At 42.8% G+C, this 25,500-nt stretch overlaps 1 protein-coding gene across 1 annotated transcript in view; it reads left to right on the plus strand.

Moving 5' to 3' along the window:
- BCAT1 (branched chain amino acid transaminase 1) overlaps window positions 1-25,500 on the plus strand; it is a 93,141-nt gene that overhangs the window by 38,091 nt on the left and 29,550 nt on the right. The window contains exons 3-6 of the mRNA XM_067559194.1: window positions 16,405-16,605; window positions 19,841-19,951; window positions 21,289-21,408; window positions 24,791-24,954. Coding sequence (XP_067415295.1) covers window positions 16,405-16,605; window positions 19,841-19,951; window positions 21,289-21,408; window positions 24,791-24,954 — 596 coding nt within the window. The remainder of the gene's footprint in view (window positions 1-16,404; window positions 16,606-19,840; window positions 19,952-21,288; window positions 21,409-24,790; window positions 24,955-25,500) is intronic.

The following is a 25,500-nucleotide window of genomic DNA, read 5'->3' on the forward strand; positions in this document are numbered from 1 at the left end:
TACCCTCCAAATCCCTCCCAAACAAGATACGATTTAATAAAGAAACGTGTGTTAAAATGATGCAAACTTTAATTTATGAACATTCACGTCGTGGGGGAGGGGGAAGGAGAGTTCATTCACAGTCTCAAGGGGGGAGCGTGGTTTCTTGCTGGCCAGCTGACAGCAGGACCGCTGCTGCTTTCTGCTCGTCTCCACCGGGGTGGAGTGCATCACGTACTGCAGCCTGGACATTCTCCTCCGAGACCTCTTGGGGGTGGGGGAGAGGCAGGGCAGCAAAGCTATAGGCTGAGGAGCGTTATGGAGGGGCTGCAGCGGGACTCTGTCCGGCCTCCGCTCCTCCTGAAGCTCCACAAACCACCAGAGCACGTCTGCCTGGTCGCGCATGATTTGCAGCATCTCCTGCGTGATACTGCGATCGTGCTCCTGCATTTCTCTGCGACTCTCTCTCTCCATGTCCATATTCTGGGACAAGGTCAGCTACCATGCTCTGAGCTCTGTCTTTGCGGCCACGGAGGCATTCATGATCTCGCCAAACATGTCGTCTCTTGATTTTTTTTTTCCTCTTTCTAATCTGCAATAGTCTTTCCACAGCATTTCTAGAGCGTTGGGGAAGGCCGAGGTGTCTACAGAACAAAAGGAAATGCACTAGGTTGCCATTGTTAGAAAATGGAACAACTGCAACAACGTATAAAATACTCCCCTTGCAGTGCACAAGGCAAACCCAGACCCTCATTCCATTCCTAACATCCCAGAAGGGTCGGCTTGCTGTGCCGTTACAGAGATGGTAAGCCAGGGGCACTTTACTGTGCTATAGAGAGGATTAATGATCTTTAAAAAGCTCATTTCAAATACTCTGTATTAGAGGGGTGCCAGGGCAACATGGTTTAATTTGAATGAACATTTTTTCTGGAGGTGGCCATGGGACCTGAGGACAGCACGGGGGGGTTTATAGTCTCTTCTGAAACCAAATCAAAATAATTAAAGTGACTTGGTAGGACACTACAATGGGGAAGACAGAGGTACAGGGTATCTGCTGTACAACTCGGGTATTTTTGCGCTGTTTTCCCTAGGTGACCATGAGCAATATCAGTCTCCTGAGGGTAACGCATGAGGAAAGGGAAGATTTACTGCATGCAACGGGGTACCAGCTTGGCCCTTATGCCGCTATGCTGTGTTCCGCCATGATGCCGGTTCCCTTGATTGGAGCATGGCGCAGCAAATTATCCTACCGGGGAGGAAGGAACAAGGCTTCCCTCCCGTGAAACCTTGTGCAAAGGATAACAGACTACCTACATGAAAGTTTCCTTGAGACATCAACTGATGATTCTCGGAGCATATCTCTGCACATTAATATTCTGTTCCGGGGATAACCCCCCAGTAAAGTCCGCTAAATGCCTGAAATCCCCTTCCTTCTCCTCCCTCCCCCCCTTTTAAAAGGACAGAACTGCCAAGAAGAAGAAAAAACTTCCTGGGGATCATTATTGCTGTCCTGTGTGCTGGACTGCTCTGGGGTCAGGAATAGGGCCTGACTATCTGGGAGAACGGACACCCCGCTCTCCTGCACCCTGCGCTCCTCAGCCTCCTCCTCCTCCTTGTCCATGGAGTCCTCATTATTGTCTAAGGACTCTGATCTAGCAGAGGTACCGATGCTGCGGGGCGGCACTGTGGTGGGGTCCCCGCCTAGAATTGCATGCAGCTCCTTGTAGAAACTGCATGTTTTTGGTGAGGAGCCAGAATGGCTTCCCTGGCTTTCTGATATGCCTACTGCAGCTCCTTGATCGTCACGCAGCACTGCTGCGTGTTCCTGTTGTGTCCCTTCTCCAGCATGCCCTGGGATATCTTCCCGTAAATGTCCAAATTCCTTTTGCTGGCTCTGAGCTGAGCCATAACAGACTCCTCACCCCACAGACCGATGAGATCGAAGACCTCTGGTCGACTCCATGCTGGAGCACGTTTGGGCCTTGTAGGGGCCATGAGGAGTCCAGCGACAAAGCTCTCTCCACACTGGCTGCACAGGAAATGAAAATTCAAATGTTCCCGGGGCATGAGGGGAGGGGCCATTTCCGAGTAGCGTAAGCATGTAACAGCAGAGCGCGAATGTCCAGAGCTGTCACAACATGGCATTGTGGGATACCTCCCGGAGGCCATTAACGTTGAATTACGTTATGCTCTGCCTACACTGACGGAAAATCGACCCAATAAAATCGATTTAGGCGCTACGCCACTTACAGAGGTGGTTTTATTACGTTGACTTTTGCCGCGGTTTAAGTCGATGGAACTGCCATACCAGTGTAGACGCAGGCTTTCGGAGGTCGACGTAAGTGACGTTACATCGACCTCTGTTGTCAGTGTAGACCAGGCTGTATAGATTTATTATTCCTATTTATTAAGCTTTGACAATGTTAAAAAATAAGTCATTTCCAGCCAGCTTCAAAGTCGTGGAGTCAAGGGTCTGAGCAGCCACTCCAGAGCCTCGGCTCTGACACACCATCAGCACTTAACAACCAGACAATACTAACTAATGCTGATGAGCTGCCGGAAGCTGATGCGAAGCAGTGCCCCTTTCTTTCTCTCATGTTTAGAACTTAAAGCAATTAAAATCTTGCGCTTCTCTCCATCCCCCTGTACACCCTGCAAAATGTATTGGTGATTTTAAGTAGGGGATGCACACAGATGTCAACTTAGCATTTCTGCTGGAAACTTGGAGCTCAGCACTGGCACCCCAGAAACCCTCCCCTTAATCTTCTGTGCTATTTTTTTGCCTTTGCTTCTTCCTTCTCTCCTCCTCATTCCTACTTATCCTCTTTGTCTTGTCTGTACAGTTTTTTGCCTTTCTTCCTTTTTTCCCATCTGCATATTTCTCTGTCTCTTCTTCCTTTACGTGCACATCCTTTAAAAAGCCCCATCTGACTTTTGCAACTGTTTAAAAAATAGGGGTTAAAAAAAACCCAGTTGAACAGTCATGTGCTTTTTCAGCATATCCTTACCCCTTACTGCTGGCTACTGTGCTATTTGGGGAGAAATTGTAGCAATAGCCCCTGTAATCAGCCTGCTCTTCCTGATTCTTTGCTGGATGTGTCAGGTCAGTGCACACTTCTGTTTTATGCTTGAGTAGTTATTTCCCTTTTAGCTGCCCAGGCTTAAATCAGAAGTGAAAAATAAATGCTGCAAAAGATTATCATCATTCTTGATAAGGCCTATTCTGATCTGGGTCTGATTTGACATTCATGAGGGTTTTGCCACCGACCTCAGTGGTAGCAAGATTTGGCCACATGGCAACATGCTGCCATTTCTCTTGTAGTTCTTGCCTCCCTCTGCACATAAAAAGGGATTATCAGTAAGACAGAGTCTAATATCGACCATTTAGTAGTGGGCACCACAGCTCTGCCTGTGGATAATGGCTTAAGATGACTCTTCCACTAAAAGTTCTACTTTGGAAAATGTCAGTTTAAAAAACAAAATCATATGTAACCAGTATTCAGGTTGTTTGACCCACATGTATGGAAGTCTAGAGCTGTTCTGTTGACTTCTCTTGGCAGACAGACTAAGTAGGTGTAATTAGTTCACCTCTGTTGTCTCCTTTGTAAGTCCCTTTCTGCCTTATGGCTCTGTTACTTGAGGTAAGATTAAGTGCAGACCCCTGAAGGGGTGAGACTTTTTAGGAAAGATTATATTGTCCATGTGTTTGAGAGAGTCGCCTGGGTATCCTGCTGGCTACACTGTATGAAATAATAATTTACACTTGCTTTGAACTTTGCACTCAAATTTAAAACGGTATAGAAATGGGTCATGGGGTGAAGAAATAGTGGGGGAAAATAAAACCCCAAGCCAATCCAGTACACTTTACAACCTCTTCAGTGGAAACAAATTGCAAAGCTGTGACTTCAGAAACAACAGATGATGTTGCTAAGGGAATCAAACTCAATAGGAGGCTGATTACACTGGAGAAGGTTGCTATTTATGCACCAATAACCTGGTGATCCAAGATGTTAGGAATGGAAGGATGGACAAGAAGAGGGTTTAGTCCAATGGTGTTAAGTAAAATGTACAGTTTAAATTGTGTAATGCCCATTCTTGAATACCAGATTCCTCCTCCTGTGACAGTATTTCTTCTTAGAACTCAACTTGCAGTCTTTAGTCAGGTTAAACTCCTATGAATTTCAGTGGGACTTTTGTCTGACAAAAGTCTGCATGATGTTTCTTAGAGTCACTGGGTGTGATAAGTACCAAGATCTGCTACTAGCTTTTCATTGCTCTCAACTCTCATTGACTACTCTGAAGTTAGTAGACTAGATTCTGTGTCTCCAGCACACTATAATACCTTTAAAATTTCTCCAACAGTCAGAAAGCAAACCTTTCTTGTACTCAAAATACTAGCTCCTGAAGAATCAGTCTTACATTTACAACTGATACACCACCATTAATCAAGTTAGTGGTGAGGCATATCAATGGCAGCAATGCTTACACTGCTGCTACCTGTACTGTATCAGGTTTATGTACAAAGGATTTCAGTCTCCAGGGCTGTCAGCCCAGCACCTTTCACCAGCATTAATATCATTTCTCAAACTAATCTTTTTCTGTATTTGTCAAAGAACTGTCAGTGATTCACAAGGCATATTTAGCTTTTTTGATGTGCAAAATCTTCACAACAAAACAGATATAGTCTCCTACTCTGCCAGGTAGTGATACCATGCAGTGACTGTATGAGTATGATTAAGGCATTTGAGTGTTTGTGGTTCCAGATTAGATTACATTTATTTTATAAATCACATGAGGGTAGGATTTATTTTGTCACCTTCAAGGTTACACCACAGGGTAAAGTTAATGTTGTTTGGGTATTTTAACTATTCATTTCTAGACTTTATCATTTTTGAATTTCATATTTAAATATAAGATTAACTCTGAATTCCCTGGGTTTGTAAGACTTGTTCTTGGGATAATTACAATATCCCCATTATGTTTTTTACCCTTACATTACTGATATGTACTCTTAACTTTATCTTAACATAGTTTTTGTCATGGAATTTCCTATTTTTTTGAAAAAATGCATACAAATTAAGAGCAGGTTAGACAAACACCTGTCAGGGATGGTCTAGATAATAGTCACTTCTGCCATAAGTGCAGGGGACTGGACTAGATGACCTCTCGAGGTCCCTTCGAGTCCTATGTTTCTATGATTCTATACATGAACACTAAACAAGAAATTCAAGGCTGCCTCAGTTTACAGAATCTTGCCCTTAATTTACAATTGATTTAGTGGTTTAGAGGGCACTTAGTGGTGTTCATGATACCAGCACTGTGTGAAAGGAGAGGGTGAGGGAGGAGAGAGTGCAGATTCTGAACCTTAAAGGCTCTTCCATGATCCTGTATAGTTGAGTAATAGAATATTCTCTGTATACACCTGTAATCACCCTCCAAAACAGTTGTTACAGAAAGAAACAACTGTCACAGTGGCTCTAAATAATAATTTGTTCCACATTCCAATTAAGTGTAAAACAACTAAAAATACACTACAAATGAAGTGCAGGTGTTTGTGGTCCATGATGAGAAGTTGCAAGTAAAATTTCCTTTACATTAGTTTTGTTCTTGCAGTCTTGTCAGACAGCTGTCGCTGTTCCTTATAATAGGAGTCTTAGTTCTATGTTTTAATGTGCTCAGCGTATGGATCCCCACATCAGGTAACTTTTGATAGTCATATTTTTGTGAGCTATGTGGTTTGTGCTCTTCACCCAGGTGCCACTCATCTCTCCACACCCTTGGAGAGGAAGTCTGTCTTTCTCCACTTTCTGGCAGCTAGTGTAGCTGAGGTTAAAAGCTACATGCATTGTGGTTTGAGATGAAGGGCTGTGCAGTTTGACTGGCTGTTAGTGTGTTAGTTTTGTTATGTTATGCCTTAGTGTGTGAGCGTAAATAAGCAGTCCAAAGGATGCATACTGGGATTTGGCTCATGAGGAAACAAATGCAAGTTGCAAAACAGGTTGGATGTTATTGCTCTGTGCAGCAGGATTTGCTACAGTTAGGATCCCCAGAAAGCAGTAAATAGTTCCCTCGCTTCTACTGGAAAATGACATTCTCATATGCAAAATAGTTTCCAAATATAGGCCCTGATGCATCTCTGCATTACTCCATTTTTACACTGGTGTAATTCAGTGCAATTCTCATGTGGATGCATGGGTGGGTGCAATTCCCAGTGAAGTCAGTAGCACCTGTGTGTGTCTGTCTGAGATGAGGATCTGATCCATCCATATTTGATTTGATTTGAGATAGTAAACGTTCTTAGAAAATGTTCAGTTTTTTTATTTAAAGAATCGTTTTTCTGTTCATAAGTCTTTCCTTGTAAAGTCAATAATCTGTAAAGCTGATTAAAATTTGTTTTTTGCATTTCAAAATAAAACGGGGTAGGGGGGAAATTCCTCACAAAAATACACTTTTTCCCCCCAGCCAAGTTTAGAAATAATTAAAATATGTAGTACTTTATATTTTCAAGCTGTGTACTAAAATCATGACTTAACCAGTAGAAAACTGGAGTAATGCAGTAATGAATCAAATGCATGAAGTCTTAGGAGAGTAAAGCACTTTGTCTTTCATTTATTTTGTGTACGCTTAACCAGGGTAGGTCAATTTTCAAACATGCCCAAAACATGTCATAGGAACGGTTATGTAACATTGGTATGTATTTTGGGTGGAGCTTGTATACAGCTTGGTGACCAGGTTAGATGTATATAATGTTACCCATTGGGGCGGCTGGGTTACATCGCCTTATGAAATGTCTAGCATTAGCCATCATTAAACACAGGATACCAGGTCAGAAGCCAATTCTGATGTTAATGGAATAATAGTACTTTTGCCCTTACATAGCATGTTCCATTTGAGGATCTCCAAGGACTTTATGAGAGGTTGATTAATACTGTCCTTTTCTTACAGATGGAGAAGCAGAAGTTATCAATTTAACTTCTCAATGTAGAGATAGTAAATGATTTGCTCTGTGTGTCACAGTGAATCTGTTGGCGAGTCAAGAGCAAGAACCAGTGTTTCTTGACTCCCAGTCCTGTACTCAAAATATTAGATTTGAGATTTTCCCTAACACTTGCAGTGTCTTTTTTCAGTGCAGTTTGTCTAATATATTGACTGTTGGCAAAAGAAGACATCCTTTTACCGTCTCGTAAACTTAGAGCATGTCTGTGTTACAGAATTAGTTTGAGTGATCTATCCTTGTATCAGCCGATCACAAGGGAGGGTGCCACAGTACACAATACCAGTCAGGTGCTGAAGGGGTTGCTCTAATATTCTACATCCACACTGGTGCTGCACTCAATTGTATGTGGCACTGAGACTTCTGGCGGCACACCCCATGGTTATGTAGCACTTGTGTTTCTCTATGAATGCTTTTGCAGTATATTGTGAGGAGCTGCCCGCCTAGAACTCGTGTCTGCTGGTTCCGGCAGTTGCCATGTCCACACAACCATTTGACAACTTTGGTGAAGCAGGGAACAGCAGCCCTGGAGCCCTGAGGGCTCAGGCTTCACTGGATGCCCCAGCAACAGAGGCCTTGATTGGTAGGGCCTACTGACTCCCCTAATTGGCTCAGGCATGCTATTTAAGACCTGGGGAAAACACCTGGAGTCTGTCTATGAAACTAGGCAGACTGCAGCTTGCTACTGCAAACAGACCCTGTACTCCTGATAGAATTCTGCACCACTGTGCATGCACATAATTCATGTCACCTGCAGATGTTTTTTTCCCCTGGAGAAAATAGATTTTTCTGGAGAGGCACTGCAGTTACACCTTTTTCCCATCAGGGGCTGCTGTGGCACTAGCCAACTCATAGGCTGGAGCAGCCAACCATGGATAGAGAGGAAGAGAGGCTACTTTTCTCACAGAGCCCTGCCTGCGGGGCCAGGTGAGGAGGCACAGGATGTGTGGGGAATGGAGTAGGGTACACAGGGCTTCTGGGGAGTCACACAGATTGGAGTGCAGAAGGGCTAGTTGAGAGAGTACAGACTGGGGCTGGGGTGCAGGAGCTAGTGGGGTGACAAAATTGGGCCAGGGGCTGAATGGGAGTTGGGTTGCAGGGATACATGGGGATAGGGGAGAGAGGGGTGTCTGAGTGGGGGTGCAGGGACATGTGGGGACAGAGGATGGTGAGAGTACAAGGCCAGGTGGGGAGGTGGCTGAGTGGAGGTGCAGGGACATATGGGGATGGGGGTAGAGGGAACAAAGACAAACTGGGACAGGGGCAGATGTGCCTGACTGAATGGGAAAGGCTAGGGGTCAGCCAGGGTGTGTTTGAGGGTGACTCCCCAACTCCCTAACAATCCATTTCCCCCAAAAAAACGATGTTCCAATCTTCTCCAACCCACACCCAACAATCCTCCAGGTTCACTCCCAGGCTTCTTCCCAACAATTACTTCCCTCTCCTTCAGCTCCTCTGTTACCCCTGACTTCCCCAAGCCTTTGCACTGCTTCTGAGGGGTGCGGGAAATACGTTTCTGTATTGAAGTTTAACTGAATTATTATTCAAAAAGTTCTGTATTAATATGCCGAGTAAGGAATCTATTTGCCAGAAAACATCTCCTGAAATTTATTTTCGTTCTGTATTGATACAGACATACTTGCTGACAGCTATTTTGAAATAAATTCCCAAAATAATTGAAACTGGCATGATTATATTGTGTTATTTTGACAAATACAATATGCAGAATTTTAAAATACTGTGCACAGAAATTTTTAATTTTTTGGTGCAGAATTTCCCCAGGAGTGACCCTGCTGCATTTCTTGATACCTCACCTCACCTCACTTCTGGCTTTGGGTTCCAGGTCCCTCTGTTGTGCTCCTGACCTGGCCCCTTGTGCTGCCCCTGCTCCACTGCCCCAGCCTCAATGAATCCACTGGGCTTCTGAGTTGTCATGGCTCACTGACCCTGACCTGACCTGACCCTTCGGCAAGACACCAGTGGAGACTATCTTTTGGCCTCAACCCACTCTCTGCAGCTGGGATCCTGACATGCATTGTGTGAGAACTTGTCTGTCCCTTCTGGGCATTCTGGGTGGAAGTAGTATGAACCCAGCAACTCATTAAAGTAAACCACATCCAGCCTGCCACCTTCCAGATTTGTAACCGCTGCCTTCATTCCAACTGGTGGCAAGGCATGAAGCCAGCCTGGAGCAATGACCCATACCAGACGTTGGCACTCACGCAACTCTCATTTTGGCAAAAGGGGGAAGAAATAGAGGTGGCTGTTTTGGCAGTAGCTTGGTGCCGTGAGAAAGCAGCAGTGAGCTTTCTTAAGAGGAGTGCACAAGCTTCATGCAGGACTGGAAGAGTGCTGCTGTAGTTTTTAATGGCTGATGAGTCCCTCTGTGCTGCCCGGTGGTTCTGGGTCAGGCCCACAAGCACAGAGAAGGACTACATCATGCAGACATGCGATGTCCAGCAGTAGCCCGCAAATTCCATAGGAGAGAGGCCAGTTTCCAGAAGCTGTGTGAAGAGCTCACTTTAGCCCTTCAGCACCGGGATACGAGGATGAGAACGACTGTACCAGTCTAGAAGTGGGTTGCTATTGCCTTTTGGAAGCCAGCTCCCCCAGATTGTTACAGTTCTATGGCTGGTCACTTCAGTGTTGACAAGACAACTGTTGGTTCTGTAATGCAATTTTTGATGTGGTTGAGTGGATGATGTCCCTGAAATAATTGCAGGCTTTCAGCAAATGGACTTCTATAACTGTAGTGGAGCCATTGATGGTATACATGTGCCCGTTATCTAAAGTGCTGTGGATTTTTCAAGTGGAAAAGGTAATAACTAAAGACTAAATGTCTCCAACAAATAACAGGAGATTTGAACCAAGATAAATGGAGGAAGCTGGAAAAACAACCAGGGGAGAAGTTTTTCTTGGGTTAATCTGTAGGAGAAGGAGAGTGATGCTTTGGTTTAGTTTGTTTTACCTGGGAACTTGACCTTTAAGAAAGGGTGAGCATCATGAAGCAAAGAGGTTGAGATTTTTTGGAAAACCCCTTTAGTTTTCCATCTCTTTGTGGATTTTCTCAGTGTGAATAATTGTTTTTAGGGCTACTTGCTTCACGCCAACAATGCACTCTGCCCTGTGTCACAAAGAAAATGTTAGTACCTGCCCCAAAGAGCTTACATCCTTCTAGTTATCTGAACTTCTAGTTATCTGAACTTCATATGCTATCATTATACAGAGCTGAAAGTCTGGAGTCCTTATCTTCTGTCTCTAATCCCGCTCATAAGTAAGCATTCTTATCTCTGCGTGTCCCAGGGAAGGCACTAGTACATAGACTGTCAACAGGATGTTTGGTACTTTGTAACGCCTTGCTTATATACACCAGATATGGGACATAGCATGCCAGCTGAGATATTTGTTATATTTTATTTTTGTAAAAAATAAGAGATGTTCCTCTAGCTGATTAAAATTATACTCCCCACACTTCTGTTCCTATAAATAATAATAATGGACTATACCATAAATACTTCATCATTATGTATTCACAGGAGACTTCAATGCAATACTGTTGATAGTTATGAATTGTGGGTACACTCTTGCCATACGTTATTTGTCCAAATCCAATGGTTCATTGGAAGGATGGCAGGATGAACTAGTGGTTAATGCTCAGGACTTGGAGGCAGGGGATCTGGATGCTATTCCTAGCTTTTCAACGTTTGTAGTGTGACTTGGGCCAAAAATTTCAAACTCGTTGGCCTGAAGGTAGGCACCTGAATAAGCAACCTGATTTTCATAGATGTTAAGCACTTCCAGCTCCTGATGAAATCAGCTTTTCTGAAAACCAGGCTACTGCTATAAGTGGCTGAATACGGATATACATGCCTAACGTTAGACATATTAGAAATTTTTGAAACAACATTCTTTGTGCCTCAGTTTCCATATGTGTGAGATAGATCTAATAAGAAGGTGTCTCTCAAGTGGTTGAGACTTTATTAAGAAATGTGTAGATTTTAAAGTGTTGAAGTGCTCAGATGAATGATGCTATATAAATCCAAAATATTATATTATTGTACAGTGATATCTCGTTACTGAAGTACTACAGATTTCTCTGTATTCCAGTTCTGTGTCACAGGCCAACATGAGCTCTCAGTTTGTGTTAGAATCAAACCTTCTTCCAGGCAAACACTTTCTAAAAATGGAACATGGTGTTTATGCTTCAGTGCAGAAATACAGCAGTTGTGAGGCAAAGGACAGCACAGCATTAGAAATCACATTAATCAATCAGTCCAGCTGGCAGATACATTTTTAAAAACAGGCATTTGATACTAATTGTTTATTGTGTAATTAGTTTAATAAAATGTTATATTACGAAAAGAATCCTTTAAAACAGGTACATACATGTAGATTTAAATGTAATACAGTCATATGATATTGGGCCAAACTTGGCCTCAGCTTGGGTGTGACTGAGGGCAGAATTTGACCCACTGCACTTGCAGAATGTATAAATACCATTACAAAAATTCATGGTACTTGGGGATAACTTGCTATTTTTCAGATCTGCTAGAAGTAGAGTTTACTTCTTTTTCGAACATATTGCAGGACCTATAGTTTTGTCCAAGCATTTGTTTACATATGGGAATTCAATGAGTAGACTTTCATTACAAAGGGTTGGGGATGCTACAGAGTGTCAGTGGTTTATGTGATCCCCTGGCATTCTAAGGTGTTGCTGCATCTCAATATACATGAAGTGGCTAGCTGCTCTCACAATGGGCAAGGTACAAGTAGTTAAAATGACTAAATGTATCATTGCGTTGTTCTTCCCAGTTTCTGGTCAGATATTTGTTCTGCTAATCAAAGTGTATTATTTTGAAATAATCGTTTTTGCTGTGATCATTTTTTAATTGTTGAGATGTAGGTAATGCTTCAAATGGCTCATCTAACACCTACTCGGTAAATAAGATATTCACTTGCTGTCATTTTGTGATATATAAAATAATGTTGCTAGCTGTTGAAGGGAGGGCTTGCTCTGTTAATCCTCAAAAATTTTTTGCCAGGATTTAGAACGTCTGTAATTTTCTGTAAGATCCAGAATTATTCATTTTCCTTCTTTCTTGGCTAAAGAAAAAATCAGTGTAACTCTGATAGTGGAAGAGCAAAGAATATCGATTGAGGGCCAAATTACAAGTGTGATTGGTCCAAACTGTACCCTCCTGAAGAGGAACTCTGGGAACTAGGGCTTTGAGGAGCCTGCTGATTCCTCCAGCTTTGCCTCCAGAACCCTCAGAAGTCAAGGGAGAGAGTCACATTGACTTTGTGGGCTTTGAATCAGGCCCTGATCCATCAAAATACTTAAGCACAAGATTAACATTAGGAATGTCCCATTGGAGTCAATGAGACTACTCGTGTGCTTAAAGTTAGGTTTGTGCTTAAATGCTCTGATGGATTGGGAGCAGAGTTTCCTTGAAATCTTGTCCACAGGCAGGAGAAGTTCGGGGAGGCAGCGGTATGGATCCCCAACACCACTCATTACCAAGATCCACAGGAAAGGGAGCTTCCAATCCTGTCATGGGCACATCTCTCTGCACCGCTGCTCTGACCCCTCCTTCCTCTGAGAGGCTTGGGGCCCGAGTTAATGCTTCTCAGTTGTATGCTGCCTCAAGGGTGAATGAGGAAGCAAAACCTGTGGGCAGAAGTTCTTTCTCCCTCCTTTAGCCTTGCCCACCTCTCCCAACCCCACCTCCAAGCTTGATTGCAGTGGAGCTTCCACAGGATCAGGGAGAAAGGGCAAGCAAACTCCAGAGCTGCCACTCCCCTCTTCTCCAACCACTGTTCCAACTGGATCCATAGGTTCGAGTCTCCTCTGCCGTCATTCGTTATTTTATTTATTATTATTGCCCAGGGTAAATTCAGCTCAGATTCCTATCCTGTCAGACAAAACAGAGCAAGCTGTAGGACCAAGTGTATGTGCTAGTGGACGTTCATAAATCCTGTCTGCAAGTGAATCTGCATAGAAGAGCTCAGGTTTTTGCACATTTTTTTTCTGGCACAACTTCAAAGACATTTCTTTTTTTTCAGGTAAGAACACCGAGTTTTTTCTTACCTGAACCTTATTGCCTCATTGCTCACGTTCCATTCTCGAGCCTCAGGCTTCGCTTTAAATCAATATGGGAATGAATGTAAAGCGATGATAAGGGAGGCTTTGTGACATTTGAAAACATATCACTGTCGCATATACAATTAATTTTCCATTGAACACAAGCTGCTAATAAGTTTCCAAGTATTTATTTAGTCACAATTGACAAATCTGTTTCGATTTGCCATACTTCATATGTGCTTAATATTTGCATTCTTCTAGAAGCCCCCATTGAGATCAGACTCCTACAAACACCTAGGGACGGTCTCTGCCACAGAGAGCTTGTGATCTCTTCTAAATACACAACGGAAGCACAGAGGTGAAGTTGCTTGCCCAGGATTGCCCGGCCACTGGCAGAACGAGGAACAGAACCCACAGTTCCCTGGATCCTGCTGCCATGGTCGGATCTGGCGGTTAGAGGATGGAACTGGGAGTCGAGACCCTTGAGGCAATGTTTTCCCACCGCTGGATGCAAATAACGTCTGTTGAAGTCAATGATGCTCAGATCTGATGAGGCTAGAATCCAACATATTTAGTTCCATGTCAATGTTTGTACTATGTGGCCCTGATCTAGGTTTTTTTTAATGTTACCACAATACAAGTAATAAAAAAATAGCTTAATTTACCCCTTGTGTGACTTTCTCAGCAGTGCTCCCACTTTGGTGGATTTGGCAGGCAGCAGTGTTGAGAAATGCGTGAGAGCATTAATTAACGCTAACCACCATTGTAACGGCTACCCATGTCGGCAGTATGAATAGAGGGGCCAAGGGTTGACACTAACACTTGCTTTTCTTACTCCTAATGCTAGTCTCTCCATTTCAGGGTCGAGGCACATTGAAGGCTGTGGGGAAACTTGCTCTGCACTTGCACGTGTTGTGCTACTTCTGTGGACAAACAGGAGACTTCAGTTTGCAGTGTTGTCAAGCTGGCATCTTTCACAGTTATTATTGTATGCGTTTCAGTCCAATCAATGTGGTAACTAGGCATCACCACAATAGTGTGGTGTCAACCACAGAAAAAATAGAGGAAGAGAGAGAGAGAAATTAACAGAAGGTGGTGGGGAGAGAAAGAGAGATGCTTAAGGAAAGGATAGATAACAGTAGTGATCAAACTATATATATTTTAATTTATCCCATGTAAGTTTTCACATCAGAGATTATGAGGTCCACTAAATCTGCCTCTTGTTTGCCTGTTTAATTATTGTTGATTCTTTGGCCTGAGCAATTGGCCAATATTTGGGGCCTTGCAGGATTGTTTCTGTTACGATGAGGAATTGGTGAGATGAGTCAGGTATATGCTTAGTGTGGTTTATTTACAAAAAGTCGACACAAAGGCCTGTTTTCCTGAACACAATAGAAAGAAACTGCAGCAGGCTGTGGCCTTGCTCAGAGATCTGCCACTCCGGCATGCTCTGTGCCCAGAGCAGCTCTGTCTTTGCTTCCTTTCGGGACCAGCCTCATAATTCCTCCTACAGACTCCATCTCCAGTACACACAGCCTGCAGCCCAATTTCATAGCCCCAGCATTTGCGACTGGGGAAGCCCCGCAGCCCCACACAGATTAGTCCTGACCCTACTGCTTTGGGTGGTGTCCTCCATTTTTCGCTGCTGTCTTTATTATGTAAAGGAGCTTGATTTGCTCCTTCTCTGGAACCTGAACGAGAGTGCTCGGCACACCTTTTGGCTTTAACAAGACCTTTGATTGGCGTTGGATCAAGAACCCTCCCCCGTCTCTGCTTTCCCTCCCCGCCCCTAATAGTAGCCCTTAGACATATTACTCAAGTACAATCAGCTCGCATATGAATAAAAAATCTAAGTATTTATCCTCTCCAAAAGCTTTGGTTAAAATTTTTTAAATCCAGGAGCTTAAAATGAAGCGCACAAATCTAAATTTAACCACCTAAATCAAAGAGGCCTGAGTTTTAGAAGTTCTGAGCTCTTGTTGATTTCAGTGGCAACTTCGGGTGGTCAGCACCTTTGAAAATCGTTTAATTTAGGATACCTATGGCTCTGATTCAGAAAAGCAAAGAGTACTCAAATAAAAGTTTGGCTTTGAATACCTGATAAGTCTCATTAACATCAATGGGATTTAGCCAGATTCCTAAAGTTGGGTTTAAGTATATTCAGATGGTTAGTTTTAAGCACCCAGGTTTCAAAATATTGGCTTTTATTTTGATGTACAGCTTTTGGTGATATCTTTTTCATGGTTGGTTGATAATAGGTTTTCAGTAGAATCCTTTTTTTGTTTCAAGAAATCATTAAGCAAAGAGTTCACTCTGGGCAGGCTAAAGAGTCTTACAAAGAGATAAGAACTGTAATTGTTGTATTAGTATAGTCAAAGAAATGCACTGTAATACTGTCCTAGACAAGCAAGCCTTATAATGGTTGTAAAAAAAAAAAGCTGCTGGCTCTTCATGTGTCTTGGCTTGCCATTCATTTTACATTGAATGCATTATGCAAAAAAAAAAAAAAAAAGGCCATTGTTTATTAAAGGCCTCCTGAAAATCAGATTGTTTAGAGAGACTTTTTCAAAAGACTGAGACCAAATTCCTTTTTCTTTGCAAAATGTGTTTGAGTCTGAAAAGCCAAGTCCCCTGCAGAATCCACGATGGCTGGTGCTGAACCATTTCTACCTTAGTGCATCTGTGAATTAATTGCACAGTATTCTTAAGTATCAAATAAAAGACTGGCACTTTACTTGGAGCCATGAGTAAAGGGCAGCACATATGCCACCCCAAGGAAGGTGGTATGGCTGAGCGACAATTCCTTCTCTGGCAGATTACTTTCCCCTCCGAGCCAGTTCAGCTGTGCAGGTCCGCATGTTGTGAAAAGGGGAGGGGGGAGCATGGAGCCAAGGCTCTGCCCATGTCCCTCTCTGCTCCAGCCACTCCTGCCTGCCTGTGTTTGCAAGGGCAGCCCCTCAAAACCTGCTCTTCTCGCTCCCTCTGCCATGATGCAGGGGCAAAAATGTACCATATCTCCCTGTGTCAAGTTACAATCTTCCCTTATATGAAGAAGTCTTTGTATCCTGCAGACGTGACCTTGTAGGAAGATTTTTGAATTTCAGCGTCTGTCATTAAACAATTACTGTCTGACTCCCTCTCCCCCATAATTTCCCGCACCTGTTAAAATTTAAATAGAAAAAATGCTTAAAATTAAACATTGATATCTGTCAAAACTGTAAATAAAAAAAAAAAAACGAATTCTCCCTTACCTATTTATAGTTCTGTGGTGAATGATGCAGAAGCATTTTTAATCCAATTTTGAATTATTTAAAAAAATGTATACATCCTTGTTTTATGTTTCTTCCAGGCTGCAGATTTAATTATTAACCCAGCTACCACTTTCAAGGAAAAACCTGACCCCAGTGGTTTGGTGTTTGGATCTGTTTTCACAGACAACATGCTGACAGTCGAATGGTCTTTGGCTTCAGGATGGGAGAAACCTCTTATTAAGCCCCTTGAGAACCTTTCATTACATCCAGGCTCATCATCTCTGCATTATGCTGTGGAAGTGAGTACCAAATGGATAAGGGAATTGCCTTTTCTTTACTAGCTTTTGAAAACATCACATCATAATACGTTCTAAGTACTGTTACTGTCTTAGTTAGTTAGTACTGACCTACTGCGCTGAGTTAACACTGGTGTCACTCCAGAGTAACTCCGTTGGCTTCGGTGGGGTTAGTTTTGATTAACATTTGATTAACTGAGAGGAAAATCTGGCCTGTGGTTTCCAGCTCACCCTGCTACGTACTCTAGTGTAACACTGAAATGGTTTGTATGAGACTCTAGAAAAGTTGATGATATTAATTTAGGGACTGGGCATGCACACTGTAAAACTGATAGAGTGCATTAAAAACCCATAGCTTGGCTTTCAGGGCACACTAGGCATTTTCTTGTTTTTAATTCCCACTTGTTGACTCGTTTCAGGCGATCTTATAAGATGAAAAATAAATGTATTAGAGCAGAGACCAGATAGCAGCAAGGAGTTGCCCATAAGAAAGTGAAATGTTAACAGCCGGAAGCCAGCGTGGTTAATATTTTAAAAATGTGCTTTGCTATTAGTGTCTAAAGCTGCCTTTTCTGTGTCATTGGAGCGACTTGTGCTAAACTTGTCTGTATCAGAGCATCAGTAGGGCACGTTGAGCTATCTAGGAACATACAGTGAGAGCATTGGGCCTGATTCTCCTCCCGCTTCAGCATAAATCAGGAGTGACTCCACTGAACTCAATGGAGTTACACTGGTGTAAAAGAGAAGAGAAACAGGCTCATGGCTTTTTCTTTTTTTGCCTGGGAGACTCCTCTGAGCCACAAGGCTCTGGCCTACCCCATTTTTCCCATTCAGTCACCTAACTTTCAAGGATCTGTGTTATGGTTACAGGTCTCTGTGGCTGAGGAGGGCTAGATACAACTCTTGATATGCCCAGGGAGAAAGAAACCACGCTGGAGTCCCAAATTTATGTTGCACTCATAGTAGCGTATTGCTTTAGTGCTAGGCCATGGCCCAGTCTGAAATCATTGCTAATATGAATATGCTCTTATTTTTTTCCATTTTTTTTTTTTTTATTCTTTTTACCTTTGTTGCATCACGTTTCCTCTAGCCAAGAGGACAGACAGAGGAGAATCTGGTGCCAATGCTGTGGCTCAATGAATACACAGTGGGTATAATAAAAATGATGAATTTGGCATTCCCCCCTCCCTTCTCATTGCCCTCCATGATACACTGTGATATCCTGGATCTGCTAGCCTCTAGATCTAGCTCCTATGACTTACAGATGCCAGTTGATATAGTGGGCACACATTTGCAGCCCTGCAACAATTTGCAGCAGTAAATTGTATAAAAACCCACAAGCACTTACAGCAATTGCTTTGATTACAGCTGGACATTCCCAGAACACACTGCAGGCACTGTCTCTTTAAAAAATGAAAAGGTTTTCTGTGCTCTGAAAAGTTATAATCATCCATCCAGGGAGAAAAAGATTTAAAGGCTTGAGCAAGCTTTGTGTTGCAATAATGACGTGATTCTTGCTTCTCTCAAATCACTGATCATATCTTAGACTAACATTCCTTCCTCTTATAAAATGTTCTGTAAATGCATATTGGGGGAAAACAGCCTTTTTGTAATATCTACAATTGGCACAATAAGAAAATTATAGTATTAGCTGATTGCTAGTCCAGTACAAAATTCTAGTAAAGTTCCTATATCATCAGCTATGCCTTGACGTTTTAATACATTTTGTGCATTTTGTTCTCTGGCTACTGTATCACATTTTGTTGTGGGATGGATACCTTTTAAATTTGTGCAAGAAGTGTTGTTAAAGTGGGAACTGGCATGGTCCACAGCAGTGAGTACAATGTTAGGAAGTAAGAAGTCCTGAGTTCTAATCGTGACTTTGCCATTTAATTGATGTATGGTCTAGAGAAATCTCTGAGGCTGTTTTTATATTATAGCTGGGTTGTCCTGCAACCCAGTTACAACACAATTAAAATTTGTGGTGTGAACAAGACCTAACTGTGTCCTGGAAGCTGCACTAAAGCCTTTGATAGTCCTCTACTGTACTAACCCTTATGGAAAAGTGCTATAGAATTTACTAGTGATGAAACCATTTAGGTTCTATAGAAACTACTCTAAAAACAACTCCTAGAATTTAAAGGATTATATTGTTTCTGTATGTTATTGGAACTATTCAGTTGCATGGGTATAGTTTTCTATTACGTTCTGTGGCCAAAAAACTATGGACTAGAGCAGGAGTGGGCAAACTTTCTGGCTGAGGTCCACATCTGGATATGAAATTGTGTGGCAGGCCATGTGGTAGGAGAGGGGAAGGGGTGGAGCTGGGAGGAGGGAGCAGCTGCCGCGGTCCAGCCAGGGTGCTGCTGGGCCCACATGGTAGGAGAGGGGTGGGGGGAATGGGTGGGACTGGGGGCGGGGAGCGGCGCCACGCTTCGGCCAGGCCCAGCTGGAGGACCTGATGAAAGGCTCAGATGGGCTGTATGCGGCCCGCGGGCTGTAGTTTTCCCACTCCTACGCTAGAGTCTCCAGTCTGATCTCACGGTTCAAAGTGGCTGGCTTCTGGCTATAAGCTGTCAGCGAAGAATTCTTCTTGAATTCTTCTTCTGGCATAAAGCTGATGGAGCTGATTTCTGTGCAACCTGTGTCCCCCTATCCTTTTCCCCCCTTCTCTCCACATAGGGGTGTGCTGGGAGACAGATGGACCAAGCCTCAGCTGCTCTAACTACTGCCAAGACCACCTGATACAGGATCAAGGAATTGCAACTGGCTCCCTTACTTTTCCTTTAGCATGTGCATGCATCGGGTGGAGCCTTAAAGAAAACTGATCATAGCTTATTTAAATTCTACAGGGCTTTTCCATAAAGGAAGATGCTTTTTGGGATCAGTCCTAGGCATTAGTCAGGGTATGATAAAGTCCCACCCATGCTACAAATTTTAACTCCTGTAACCAGATCAGGATAACTACATTATCATCAAGTCCCCTAGACAGATGTATCTGTAGTGTAGACACCTAGACTAACATGTAGTAACATGGGAGTAATAATATTTATCTATCTCACAGGGGTGCTGCAAAGATGAACTAGTTAGAATTTATGCAGTTCTTTGAAGATGTGAAGTGTATATGGAATTGCTAAGCTGTGTTACTTCCAAAGATCATGTTTTATTGTTGCATTGGTGGTCATGAGATAACCCTGCGCAGTTTTAATTCGGCTCCTTTTTCCTTTTGGGTTGGTAGCTGTTTGAAGGAATGAAGGCTTATCGAGGAGTGGATGGTAAAATCCGCCTGTTCCGCCCAACACTCAACATGGACAGGATGCTGCGGTCAGCGGTGCGAGCAACACTGCCAGTATGTAACTGAAGCCCATCCTTTCCTTGGGTTAGGAAAGTATTTTTATTTTTAGCGTGTGAGTCTTTGAAGTGCGCAGTAGATGTAAAGCCTCACTGACTATGAAGAAAATATAGTACTTCAGTTTAAATCTTTTTTTAGCAGTCTTGTCATGATGAAGGGGTCGTTCTAGGGAGCTGGTGAAATGAACTCTTCTGCTAAGATCATTGGGACAAAAACTGTGGTTCATTTTCTCCATCTTTCCCTGTTGCCCTTTTCCACTGATAGAAATTAAAGTTTGAGGGATTAATCAATCCTTTAGATGCAGAAGGCATATAATACATACATCCTTCTAAACATTTATATACAGACAGTGGGCCAAATTGCACCCTCTCTTACAATTATGCAAGTCTATGGGCTCGCACAAGTAGAATTTAACCCAGTGTTTCCAGTGGTGAGGTCCCCAGGTCAGAGTTTTATTTTTGGCTCTGCTGCTGACTTGCTTCATGACCTTAGTCAAGTCCTGTAGCTCCTTGGTACCCCAACTTTATTACCATGCTGATGAACTTTAGCAAGACAAAATATGTGCTCCTAATAGTTGCACCCTGGCCTGTGCATTTCCGGCCATGCTTGTTATGGTGATACCATATGTAGAATTTCTAAGGCGAAATGGAAGACATAGTCTGTTCATTTGTTCATCATTATCCAGAATGCTCTGAAAATTCATAGACCTTAAATTCTGGTTCAAGATCTGGGAACAAAGTGCTAGGATCATCCAGGTATATCTCACTTAATCAATACCCTACCGTTGAGGGACCTTGGGCATCAGTTTACCTTGGTGCCTCCTATTTTCTGCCTGTGCCGCCCAATAGTTTAGTCTCCTGAGGGCTGTAATATTTTAAGGTAATCCAGACTACTGGGCTCAATGCAGGGGGAACTGGAGGTGGGTTTAGTGGCCTATGTTATACAAGAGGTCAGATTGGTGATCTGGCGGTCCCTTTTGGCTTTAAACTCTGTGACTTTCTGAAAAGTTAAGGCATTGCCTATATGCACGCACCGCATTCTTTCCAGTGTGCTTTGTAAAACAGAATTGAAGGTGGCTAATCCCACTGGTTCTTTATATGAGCTTGTGAAATGTATTTCACAATATCAATAAGGAGCTTAAGATAGTTCATTTCTTGGCAGTTAACATCACATGGCCTTTTCCCTTGTGTCTTATTTCACACCAATGGTGATGTTTGAATCATGTGGACTTTTATAGCCTGCAAGAACTTCTTCATCATGATTAAAAGTTCCTGTTAGAATATTTTTCGATAAAAGCCATTTTCTTTCTTTCTTTCTTTCTTTCTTTCTTTCAGTGCTTTGACAAGGAGGAGCTATTAGAGTGCATCCGGAAGCTTGTGGAAGTGGAAAAGGAGTGGGTCCCACACTCGACATCTGCAAGCCTGTATATCCGCCCTACTTTAATTGGAACAGAGGTTTGGAAAAACCTTTTTTCTTCTGAGTTTTATATACCAGTAATTGTAGTATTATCTTTATAATTGCAAGTGAAAATAGCAGAATAGCAGAAAATAGAAGCTAATTTCAGTGATAGGAAAAATCTCTAACAGTGTTTTAGTCCAAACCCCTTTTTCCCCATGATTGCTTACCTGAAACTGCTAAATTCTCTTTGCCATTAACACATTGATTTACCTAGGAAATGCTCCACTCTGTGGACCCTCATTTTATACAGCTCATTTACATTGAGCACAACACCATCTAGTGGACATACTTGTTCAAATCATTGGATTTAAGATAATTTTTCACTTAATCTGTGTGCTATATATATGCTATGTATTATATTTCAAATTGGTGTTTTGTAGGGAAAGGAAACTAGGTAGTTACACAGCAATGTGTGCATTGAAAAACTGAAAAGTAATTGAGAAAAGGCTATGGGAGATATACATGTTAATTCAGTGACTGAATGTCATGGTCCCCCACTGGCAAGGTAATTGAAAGCTCAACAAGTAATTGAAAGTTGTTCTCCTGTGGAGGAGCCCCAAGTGCTTTTCTCTCATGGGTGAATTTTTCCTCATTCCTGGATGAACTTCACCTCAGTTTCAGCTCCTCTGTAGGAGTGTGTGTATGCATGTACACAAATTGCTTGTGGAGTGATTGAAGCAAGTCTATGATGTCAGCAAAACAATTAGGGAGTTGATTCTTATGAACACTTTAGTTTCTTGTCAGCTCTCATATGAGGGAAAACTTTCAGGCTTACTGGTTAGAGCATAGGACTAGGAATCAGGATGTGAGTCCTGTTCCCAGTTCTGCCACTCATTTGCTGCTCTCTTTGGGCGAGTTACTTCCTCTCAATTTCCCCATCTGTAAATAGTCTTTGTAATAATTAACTCCTTCACAAAGGTGTTGGGGTTTTGTTAACTTAATGTTTGTAAAGCACTTGCAAATCCTCAGATAAAATGATCTCCCTGCAGTAAGTGCAAAGTATAAATACGAAATGGGATTTACTATAGTGATTTTCAGAGGTTCTTTGATGTGGGGCTTCATTAGGCAAGGAAAGTGCTCTGATTGTTTCAGGTTAGTCTGCACTCATTGGGCCTTTATCCATATGAGGCAGAGAAATTTCTTGTCCCCTGTATGCCATTTCTTACAGGACTTCTGGTCTTCTAGCATTATCCTTTAAGGGTCTACTTCTGCTGCCACTTAGCAGCATCAGGGCCTTAGTTAACTATCCTTTTCTTCAGTTAGCCATTTTGTTGAGGCACTACGGTATACTGAGAAAACAAAAAAGGCCTCAAGGGACCTGAAGGATGCATCGCTGAATGTGCCAGTGGTTCCAGCGTCTCAGCAGAACCCCAGGATTTAGTTTAGTGGGTCTCACATACAATATTGTGCCCTGACCCTGGGCCTCTAATGTTTTTACAACATTAATTTGTGCAGTGGCCATCCATTTTAGAAAGCAGGAAGTAGCCGTCATTCCTTATCTGGGTGACTGGTTATTCTTTGGGGAAAGAAGAGAGAACTCAGTTAGTTGTAGCTAAAACCCTGGACTGGTTTCAGAAACTATATCTTCGTATCACTTAAGACAAGAGTCTTCTGACAACCAATCAGGGCCGTGTCTAGGGTTGCATTTGCAGACAAGTCTTCCTCTCGTTCCTGAGGACCATGAATGCTTTGGTCTGGGACTTCAGGGTGCTGGATGTGGCAGTTTCTACCTCTTGCAATCCTGCAGCGCTCTCCTGGCATCACCTGCAGTTTTGAGGTTCAGGTTGCTCATGATGGTGCCAATCTGGTCAAAACTGTTCTAGTTCCTCCTCATGTCAGTGTATTGCTCGCCTGGGAGACTGCAGGAAGCTTATTCATCCAGTGGGACTTCTTGAATTGATCAGTCCTATAGTGTGGTAACCACAAATGCCAGTCTGTTTGGATGGGGGCTCATGCAGGGCCCTGGATGGCACAATGAAAGCAATCTCCCCCAAAATCAAAGAGAAACCTTAATGCTCTCCAGTGAGGCAAGGTTGGTTCAGTTTTAGGGAGATTCTAGGGGGGGAAAAGACAGCAGTGACCCAGTCAAATGACTCTGCTATTGAGAGTATATCTGAACCAGAAATCCCTGGATAAAAAGACTGTAAATCACTTAGCGGGCTAATCTGAAATGCAGTGTTACGTGAGACTCTCCATCCCCCCACCACCCTCATTGTTTAGGTCCTTAAGCAATGAGTTGGCCTCAACAGACCTATTTGCTTAAGGAGCAAACACGTGGCTCTTGACATACTGCATGGGGTACCAGTTTTCAGCCAGGCTGCTGCACACACTCAGTTCTGTGGTCAGGGTTCTGCTGGGCATGGGGCCTAGCCCTACTGATCCTTTTGATCCCCTGTTCCCGTCTGTTAGGCCTCCAGATCCTGGTGGTGATGGCTCTATGCATGAGGGGCCAGCTGTCAAGAAGGAAGGAGCCTCTAAAGGGGGTATAGATACTCTAATTAATTCAAAGAGGACCGGTTCTTCATATGCATATTACAGCCATTAATGTGCTCCTGGAGTAAATTTCTGAATTCTTGCAAGTAGGTTATCACGTGGCTCTTATCCGTACTTTAAATTTTCCCAACATTACAAAATTGCAGACCTTTGCATTGCTTAATGGAGCCAGCGGGCAGCGTTTCTATAGCACTTCCGTCATCTTGATTCCACTACAAAGTGATTGAAACTGGGTCTAGGCCCTAGGGCCATCTGTGTGTTTGACGCTATATGATACATAAGTGACAACATAATCTCTGCCCCAACTGACTTGCAATCAAAATGTCAGACTGTACAATGCAGTACTGTTAATACACTGGTTGCCTAGATGAAGGTCCAATCTCACAATAGTCCAGACTTTACTTTTCTTTGAAAGCGTATATGTCTGGATTGTCTTCAAATAAAGGACATTTTTTTACGTACAATGGCTTTTCTCTCAACTGATTCCACTTAGCCCATGTGGTGCCCCCAAAGGATTTTTTTTTTTTACTCTAGCATCTGATATGCTATAATAAAAATGCAACACAATTACTCGAAATACCAGAACACGAGCTCACCCCTAGCACCAGGTAGAGCATCTTGAAACCTTTAGAGTAGCATACAGGTGACAAGTTCTGAAGTCAGATGAAAGCTATGTGTAAAGTAAGGGTTGCTTAGGCTGGTTTTTGAAGTGGCATCTTTGAAGCAAATCACACCATGCCATGTGGCACCTGCATTGTACCCTTTGAGCAATGATGAAGCACCCTCCTGCTGCAGCTGCTTTGAAAGTGGTAACGCAGACAATCTGAACTCAGAGGTGAAAAACCAAACAGAACAAAAATGATCTGTATTTCTTTTACTGTGCAGCCTTCTCTTGGAGTCAAGAAGCCAACTAGAGCCCTGCTCTATGTTATACTGAGTCCTGTGGGACCATACTTTGCAAGCGGAAGCTTTAATCCAATATCCTTATGGGCAGATCCCAAATATGTAAGAGCCTGGAAAGGAGGAACGGGGGACTGCAAATTGGGAGGGTAAGAGAGCCTGATTATACATTAATTACATAGCTCAACTATTGGATTATGTTTTCCTTTCAGTAAAGTATCGAATCTTGAATATGATGATGTATCATTAAATGTAGCAGTAGAGCAAATCACAGATTGTATCCCACCTCCAATCAAAATGGACTACAAAATGGCAGACTACCGATCTATTCACTTTGCTTAGACAGACTAAGGCTGAGGTTGTTAAACTGTAGTTTGTGGACCACTGGTAGTCCATAATGAGCTGTGTGGGACAGTGGGACAGTATCTCCATGATTCCAGCTGCTAAATAGAATTAAAATAAAGATAAACCAAATACTTTCCTAATGTTTCTCCATGTGAGCCGTTGCTGTCATTCTCACTGTCAGAAAACGGGATAGAAGGTGTCCACAAGACAATTTCTGTGTTAAATTGTGGTCACACTTGTGAAAAGTTTTGAAAATGAGGGCCAAAATTTGGAATAAGGGCAATTGCAAAGAGGCTCAGGGACTAGGAGAAACTTCTGCCCTGTCTTATTTTTTTGTGGAAAAGTGTATG

The sequence above is a fragment of the Emydura macquarii genome, unplaced genomic scaffold, assembly GCF_026122565.2.
Source record: "Emydura macquarii macquarii isolate MOO-44397 ecotype Brisbane River unplaced genomic scaffold, CSIRO-AGI_Emac_v2 contig_2205, whole genome shotgun sequence".
NCBI classification, from domain to species: Eukaryota; Metazoa; Chordata; order Testudines; family Chelidae; genus Emydura; species Emydura macquarii.